Source organism: Gavialis gangeticus, unplaced genomic scaffold, assembly GCF_001723915.1.
Source record: "Gavialis gangeticus isolate Ggan-Ray unplaced genomic scaffold, GavGan_comp1, whole genome shotgun sequence".
Classification (NCBI taxonomy): Eukaryota; Metazoa; Chordata; order Crocodylia; family Gavialidae; genus Gavialis; species Gavialis gangeticus.
In genome coordinates this window covers 48,493,398-48,502,356 of record NW_017729004.1, presented here as the reverse complement: position 1 = coordinate 48,502,356, position 8,959 = coordinate 48,493,398, and the positions used below count along the sequence as shown (strand labels likewise).

The 8,959-nt window shown below is 37.3% G+C and overlaps 1 protein-coding gene across 1 annotated transcript in view; it reads right to left on the bottom strand.

Moving 5' to 3' along the window:
- RSU1 (Ras suppressor protein 1) overlaps positions 1-8,959 on the bottom strand; it is a 205,236-nt gene that overhangs the window by 136,392 nt on the left and 59,885 nt on the right. The window contains exons 5-7 of the mRNA XM_019508345.1: positions 4,070-4,188; positions 2,512-2,594; positions 2,129-2,243 (exon numbers count right to left, since the gene is read on the bottom strand). Of these exons, the coding sequence (XP_019363890.1) occupies positions 2,129-2,243; positions 2,512-2,594; positions 4,070-4,188 (317 nt within the window). The remainder of the gene's footprint in view (positions 1-2,128; positions 2,244-2,511; positions 2,595-4,069; positions 4,189-8,959) is intronic.

Here is an 8,959-nt window from a genome sequence, read left to right as displayed (position 1 = left end):
ATCCCACTCCAAATAAACTGGCTTTATTCTAATATGTATACTTGAGCCATCACTGTGACACGAGTCCCTACACACCTCATAACTTAGTTTTCTCACAAGGGACCAAAGTACTAGTAAACACAACTCTTTTTCTTGTAATAAACATAATTATAGGAAACAAGTTACACAGTCAGAATGAGATACAAATCTCTTTAGAAGTAAAAGCTAAAAAAAAGTTGATATACTTCTCATATTATACAGGGCACAGAATGCAAGAGAAATGGGCTATTATATCATAAGTAAGGATTCATGGGTGAGACTATAAACAAGAAATATAAGAAAATTAATATGTGCATTATAGTAGAAGGCTGTCTCGTAAGGAATGTCATGAGAAATCTTGCTGCACAGCTAATATACTCTGATGCAAAACCATTTCGATAGTGTAAGTCCCTTTCATGCAATACAGTTTCAGTATCATCACGATACAAACAAACCCAAGTCAAATCTGATTGCAAAGAAATGCATCAGCAACATGTTCTGCATTTGTCAGGTCACTCTAGGATGCATTTCAAGACCTTTGTTCCAAGCATTACCCTTGTATACAAACAGTTTTTCATATGAATTTGCTGGGATACTTCTAAGGCAACCAGCTGTATGTGTACAACACTTTAATTAGCCACCAAAACTGGTTACACATTACAGAATTTACTTTCCACTCTGAAGAATTCCAGGACTATAAAGTAGGAATCCATAAAAAAAATGCATTCATATTAAATGGCACAGGTTTCTAAAATGTTATTTTAGCTGAACAAAACTAAACATAATTCTGACAAAAAGCTATAGAAAATTATATATCAACATCATGAAATATAACACACTCATCCAAAATTAAGGATTTAGAAGAGTATCTTTTGGCTATTAGTGGTGAGGGAAAAAGAACCTTCAGCATGGTACAGTCTGCTACAATGAGAGAAAGACATGGAACAAGGTAACAGAACCAAAAAAGGGAAAAAAGACCCAAAAATCTGTCCTTCCAAACACGCAAACAATTTTCTTTAGCCTTTGTGTAACAAAGCTTAGCTCTCCTATTTAAAATATAAAATAAATATTTAGATATCCGAGTGCTATGTATACATAAACAGCCACCAATCAACACACAAACTGGCTGCAATAGATTCATATAATACGAACATTTCCACCATTACATTCCCAAACTGTTTTTCATTTTGGTTTCAGGAAATATTAGCTGAAAGGGCAAAAAACTGTGCCTGCTTAAAATACAGGTGCTCCAGCAATGGATAACTGAAGCAGCTCCTTGCTTAAAGCAAAAAGGTTTTTTAAAGGTTATCATAAAACACCATGAACTATTTCAGGTACAACTCCATCATCATATAGGAGGGACTGCAAGGCAAATTCATGCAATTTGTAAGCCACTGTGAGCTTTATAGGGCAGTTTAAAAACCAAATAAATAAATGAATGTTAACCTACAACCAGATTTTCTTTTTTCAAATGAAAACAACTAAAGAAAAAAAATATTCCTAGTGATGAAATAAAGTAATAAAAAATGGATCGGTAATCTTCTAGTTTCCTTATTTTCAGGAAAAAAGTAATTGAACCAACATGAGACAAGATACTAAAACACAGACTTAAAAGTCTAACAAGTAACTTAGACTTATCTTATTCTTTTTGGCCAAACTTCTCTTAACACAAGCAAGCTTCAGAGAAAAAACAAAACAAAACCTCCACCCACAAAATACATCCTAACATACCATTTTTATCCAGCCATTTAAAACACTAAAGAGATTTTTTGCTGAATAAAACAACTGTTCTAACATACCCAGTTAGACTTTAAGCCTTATCAGATATACACCCTAAAACAGTTTGTATACAAAGCAGAATATGATATGCAAATTTTGCTATCTGGTAAAACTTGCCTCATACGCTAGCTCCTCCTCTCCTAAGCACATTCACAGATGCCCAATAAGAAAAAGAGCAGGTTGGTTTCTATGAGAATAAATAGATAATAGCAGCAATGACAACTTCAGCAAATAATATTTCTTAGAGATTAATAGTTGGTTTAGTTGATCCAGTTGGAAACACACTGCATTATCATTACTCAAGTAAATAAACAACCTTCTACAAGCTTACCTAGTTCTGGGGGCAACACGGTTAGGCGGTTTCCCTGGATATGAAGTTCCTTAAGCTGAGTGAGTTCACCGATTTCTTTAGGCAGTGATATCAGGTCATTGTCTCTAAGGCTCAGCTTACAGAGAATACAAAGTTGTCAGAACAATTTTCAGTTAAAATAATGGAACATAAAACAGAACTCTACTCTCTGCCCATTGCCTTCCCCCAAACAGTCAATTCTTCCAATTTATTTACAAGTACTGCAGATAAACAAGAAACGGTATCAGGTGTAGTGGGCTATTCCTTCAAAACAAACCTCACGACTTCTCAAATTGACTAGATTCTACTTCCACAAGGGCTGTGAAAGTGAATTGATTTTCCAAGAATTTAGATAAATTACTTACTATCTGCAACTTTGTGAGCTTCCCAATATCTGGCGGCAGGATTTCAAAATCGTTGTCACTTAGATAGAGTGCACGCAGGGTGGCTGCAAATTAAACAGCAATATATAAACAGGGTGGCATATAACCCAACTGTTTGAGGTCTGATCAATAAAAGGGAGTCAGGTTTGATTAATAACCCTGACTTGGTGAAAAGCCTTTGACATACCCAGGGCTCACAATAATAACAAGCAGGTCAAACTTAGATTTACTGGCTTATTGTATTGTTGGCGAGTTCAGGAAACATCTATATCTAAAAGGACTGACACAATTAACAATTTCTACTACAGTAAATTCTGGCAGGTTTTGGCACACAGTTTCAATGCTGAGCTGTCAGAACAAGAGCCATTACTCTTTATTACCTCTGATTCCTATTTATTACCCAATTTATATCCAAAACATACAAAAAATAGACCGAGTTTTTGGAAAAAATTACTCTTATTTTTACTGATAACAGAGCATAGTATAAGTGTAAAAAGACCTTAAGACTGGATAATAAAATACAAATACAGCTGAGCTCGAAATCATACCATTTATAATTTTTCATACATATACTCTCTCTCATCCTCCAGTAGTAGAAGTGGGGAAAAGATGGCCCAGTGGAACTATTCAGCTCATTTTTATTCACATAGCATCAGGGGGTTGCAAGATCCGTTGCAGGAATATTAAGACAAAGAGAGACAACAGTGAATACTCTGGAAGAGAGATGACTTGGGGGAGGGATCCCTTCCTCCTGCTTCAGGGAGCAGGTCTTGTGTTTCCTGTCACAAGTTTTTCCCTTGTTACCTGCATTGCATGCCACTGTTTTAAATTTTAACTTCTGATCATTAAAAACCATTATGCAGAAAAGAACATACAAACAACCAAATAAAACATTCTAGCATTTAAAATGCCAGAAATAAGGAAATGCCTATGCAAGGTTCCTCCAGCCATCCTGTATGTATGCATTATATGACAGTCTTTAGTTGCATGCTCATATAGCACATCATGCATGCAGGCAAACCTAATTCTGGCCTTTCTGAGCGCTGCACCTTACAACTGGAACATGGTTTTAACACGTTTTTTGGATGCATGCATTTCAATATTATATAATTTATATATAGATATAAATGTACATGTGTACACACACACACAAAGCTGTTATATGTTTTCATAAAAAGCAATCAGAAACTTGTTCTTTTTCAGATAGTCAATACACATCAAGGTGACGTTCTTTACTGTTCCACAAAGCTTCTTGGCGTCTATGAAATTTTAGTATATGACTTAAAGAAATACTACCAAGAAGAAAGCTAATACACCATTACTAACCAAGTCCTCATATGTCCAATGGTGTCAGGTGACTGTATATCAATGATACATATTGCTGAGCTATGTAGAAATATTCAAGAGGGCCCAAGGAAGAATCACATATATATCTAAAATATTTGGTTAGAGTTTGGTTTCTATCAAATAAATTTTTTCTTGCAGAATGCAAAGCACAATTTCAAGAAGATGTATAGATTTAAAAAAAAAAGTCTCTTACTCAGATAGAAGAAGTTTCCAGGCAGGGAATTTTCATTTAAGTTGTTATAAGTCAAGTCAAGAACCTCCAAAGCTGGTAAAGAGCCAAATCCTCTAGGCAAGGTATTCAACCTATTCATACTTTTGACAAAGAGAAAAGACATGTATAGGATTACAGAAACACATCACATGGAGTACCCTAGTTGCATTTATTTCATCATAAGCATAAATAATACATGTGGTCTGCACTTGTAAACTGGTGCTTGTAAACCAGTGTTAGAATACAGAGATTCTGACAAATGTTAATGCTAGGCAGCGCCCAAGTGCAACCTTGTAAAGGTTTAAATGCTGATTAGCTAACAAAAGTAACAAGTCAAGGAAGAAATGGAGACACAAAACTAAAAGTAATACAGCAAATAAAGGAAACATGCCAAGTGTGTGAACAGGGCTTGAGACGAGTGAATAGAACTCATTTTAGGAGGAGATTAAAGAAGGTGGGAGACAAGCTGAACCAATGAAGCATAAAACAGAGACTGGAGACTAAGTGAGAACCCTCCTCCCCCTCCAAAAAGCCCAAACAAACAGAAACAAAAACAAAAACAACAACCTTGAAAGTGGAGCAGGTAGTCTGAAGGTGGCAGTGACAACAGTATTACTGTTAACACTGTCAGTTCTTTTAAGAGGACCCTCAACAAGTTTTTATGGGATTACAGTATTCAACTACTGCAATTAATTTTGATGACTTCTTTACCATAAACTTCAATGAGATAAGGAGCAGGTGTCAACTGTTTAACAGGGCAATCGCCTTAGGCATATAGGGATATTTACTGAACCAACATTTCACATTTCGGCATGAATGCCGATTTAACCACAAGAGATTTCCCTACTTGGTACGTAAAGTTTACAATCCATCTACAGGCTATCTATAATAGGAACATTATTATTTTATCTTATTTCTTACACCCAAAGGCAAGATTCAAATACAGTTGTTCATATTGACTAACATGTGAAAACATGCTGAGTCTGACCCTTCAGTCAGACTATACATGGACCAAGGTAAATCCATCACTGCTTTCTGTAATTCTTGTACTATGAACACGAATCTAGTTTTTTTTCCTCTGTAGACTTCCTCTGTTGGGGAACAGCCAATAATTAATTATTAAATTTTGTGTACCATGCTGTTGATTTTAATGTTTAACCATATGTAATCGACTGTATGTTAAAAAAATGTTTAAGCACCATCTCTCTAAACTGAGATGTATGGAGGATGGCATGTTGGATTTAGGTTAATGCTTCCAGCCAAGGAGAAGAGTCTGGGCCTAAATTTTACCAAACTTATTGGTTATTTTTGGTATCCCCCTTGCAAAAGGGGAATAGGTGCTCAGCATTTCTGACAGCATTTTAAGAAAACCAAGTTAGATATCCAAAACTGAGGCAGTGTGTTGTCATTATATTGACCATTTAATCTCCAAAAGTTTTTCAGTTGTAAGAATTGGTACCGACTGCAAGCACACACAAACATTGATCCAATTCTAATGAACACAGTCCAAATTACTTAGGAAATACACAGAAATTACTTAAGGAAATACACAGATAAACTATCAAAAACTACATCTCCATCACCTGTTGTGGAGGTTATAGAGGCATATCAACACAGCAGGATATAATCTCCTCACCTACGATACTCATCCAAAGCATCAGAGGGGAGAAAGAACAAACACATCCTAGGAACATTAACTATTGTTTATCTTCTAATAAACATGTCAAAGACTATCTAGTCTAGGATCAGTAGAATTTGACCGTTATTCAATCGGTTATTTTTCAGTATGGATTTTTTTGCTTTACAAACCTGGAAGGATTTTAGATTGGCTAGAGATTCCATGAAGATCAAACTGAAAAACAACAACCAAAAAACCTTCAAGGAAGTGGTTTTGAAGATGGACATCCCAAGTCCATGCTACTCTCAGTGCTCTCTGTCAAATGGGCTCACCTTGCCTGTAAAGTCCATTCAGTCCTGCATGAGAAATGCTCTAGCATAAACCTTTCAACAAGAGTTCTTGCCCATGTAAAAAGATGCTGCACCCATTCATCACAGTAAGTCTCATTAAAAATAAAAAGGAAATAAGGTGGACCATGTTAAGCAAAACTGAGAAGTTAGAAATTTTGCAATACTGCAAAATTCTTGCTGATATTAAAAATTACTGCGATTTACTAAAAAAGTCAGACAGAACACTACCATGGAGATGTGCTTGATGAGAGACCTGTTTGGCCTGTGGAAGTACCACAGGCATTCAAGCTCTCAATTCAAAAAGCATCTCTTGTTGTGTCATGCGATTAGCACTATAATCAGCTTAATTATGAAAAAAGTTATTTGCACAGCCTAAACTAAATTCACTTGAGGACCCTCAACTGGAAGCAACACAAAAGACAAAGCCATTTTAATATACATTTATTTGGCAGAAATAACAGCTGGAGGCAGAGCAGATGCCTGGATACTATCACTTTGGATCAGTCAACCACTGGATGTCACCTGAAATCACACTGTTTGATTCAAAGGCAGAGAAAACCATATTGAAGGACACTGCCCAACTTGCCTAGTTATTTAAGAATTAAATTACATGATGAAAGCTCTTAGATAGTAGCAAAAACATCAGGAACTACCTTGTGATGACTGCAGAATGAATCTATACAAGATATTACCTTTGCCAAAAGTTCTGCATATTTTCTGCACGACATCACATTCATCTGTAAAGCAATCATGTGTAATGGACCACATATCACTGTGAAAACCATAGAAGAAAAAAGTTTCACAGATAAGCTTGAAACAATGTGCAAAACACTTGCTTCAAGACACACCATGGAGGTGTTCAAAAGGAGATCAGATAAGCACCTGGCTGGGGTTACTTGACCCCAGTGCTCTTTCCTGCCCAGAGCAGGGAGTTGGACTTGATGATCTAATAGGTCCCTTACAACCCTAGAAATCTATTAAATTTATAAACCCTCACCTGAATCCAAATTCTTCATGAACAAGGTATTTAGCTTTACACCTTTCCTACAAAGTAGAGGAAGCATTACTGGTCACAGAAGTATAGGCAGGGAAAGAAAGCTTGCCCAAATGCACTTCAGGAATCTGTGTCAAAGCCAGGCATACACATATAACACTATCACAGTCCCACAAAGGTTCTTTACCTGTCCCACAGGTAATTGGGTATTCTTGTCCTTGATAGATTTCCAGTGTGCATTCATTCTACTACACAGTTATTGTTTGGTCTCTTCTACATATTTTTCATCAGGGCATTTGGTGCATTGGATGAGATATATTACATTTCTGGAAGTGCAGCTGTAACATCCAAGAATGCTGATGGTTCTGTTGTGGGGTGTAGTAAGTGGGGGGACGGTAGAGATACATTGGCAGGTTCTACATTTCTTGTCTTGGCATGATCTTGATCCATTCGGTGCATTTTGGGCCGTAGATGAGGCTAGCGAGGTTCAGTGATCGTTTAAAGGCTAGGATGGGTGGTTCTGGGAAGATCTCTTTAAGAATTGGCTCTTCTTCTAGTATGGGTTGCAATTTGTTTGAGGATTTTCCATACAGGTTCCAGTGAGGGTTGATATGTCATAACCAGTGGCGTGCGATTCACAGGGGTTTTCCTTCTGTACTGTGGGAATTTTTCACATGGTATCTGGGTGGCTCTTTCAAAAGTGTGATCCATTTCTCTGGAGGGGTGCCCTTGTTGAATGAAAGCCTTTCTGAGATTTGTGAGGTAATGAGCCCGGGTGTTCTCCTCAGTGCAAATGTGGTGGTATTGGAGGGCTCGACTGTATATTACAGCTTTCTTGGTGTTTAGGATCATTGCTGGCTCTGTGCAGATATAGATGTTAGTCTGTGGGTTTCATGTATATTGTGGCCTGTATTTTACCATTCTGGATAGTAATCATCATGTCTAAAAAGGAGATGTTGGTGCTGGAGTATTCAAGAGATAGCCTGATGGAGAGGTAATGCTTGTTGAATTTCTGATAGAAAACAATCGGAGACTGCAGGTTTTCAGTTCAAATTATGAGGATGTCATCGATATGTCTCAAGTATAGCAAGGGTTTGATGGTGCAGTCCTTGAGGAATTCTTCTTCCAGGTGGCTCATAAAAAGATTGGCATACTGTGGAGCCATTTTCATGCCCATACCTGTGGCTATGCTCTGGAGAAAGTGTTGGTAATTGAAAGTGAAGTTGTTGTGTGTGAGGATGAATTGTATACGGTGAGTAATATCTTTGGGTCTGTACTCAGAGTTGTCATCTTGCTCCTGTAAGTATGTAAGGCAGGCTTGCATCCCTGGTTGTGGGATGTTGGTATATAAGTTGGTAACATCCATAGTGGCTAGGAGGGTGTTGCTGGGAAGGTGGTCTATGTTTTTAGAGCACAAGCATACCCAATTACTTGTGGGAGGACATTTCTCACAAGAAAACCACTCTCTCTCTCTTCCCCCAATCTCTCAGTTCTAATCATCAAAGGAAATTTACAAAACACTTTTTGCAGATGAGCCTATGAACTTCACCTCATCAACCTACTGGATACAAAAAAAAATCATGGACTAAATATAGATATTGTATTTATGACACATTATAACCTGCCTTACTTCCGACTGCCCAGGTACCTCTCCACTGTTTACCAGCTACATTCATCCCTCCCCTCCAAAGACCTCTCTCTCATTCATTGACTCCTTAATTTACATAGTTACTGACTGGCTTTCTTGTATGGATAACAACTTCTGGCTTCTGTACTTTTCATTCCATCCAGGAAGAGCAGACTACCTACAGATGTTTCCTCAGCCTGGTGAAGGGTGTTTGTGCCTGAAAGCTTGCAAAGAAGAATTTTTCCATCTGACTTGGTTTACTAAAAGACATCAGATTTATCCA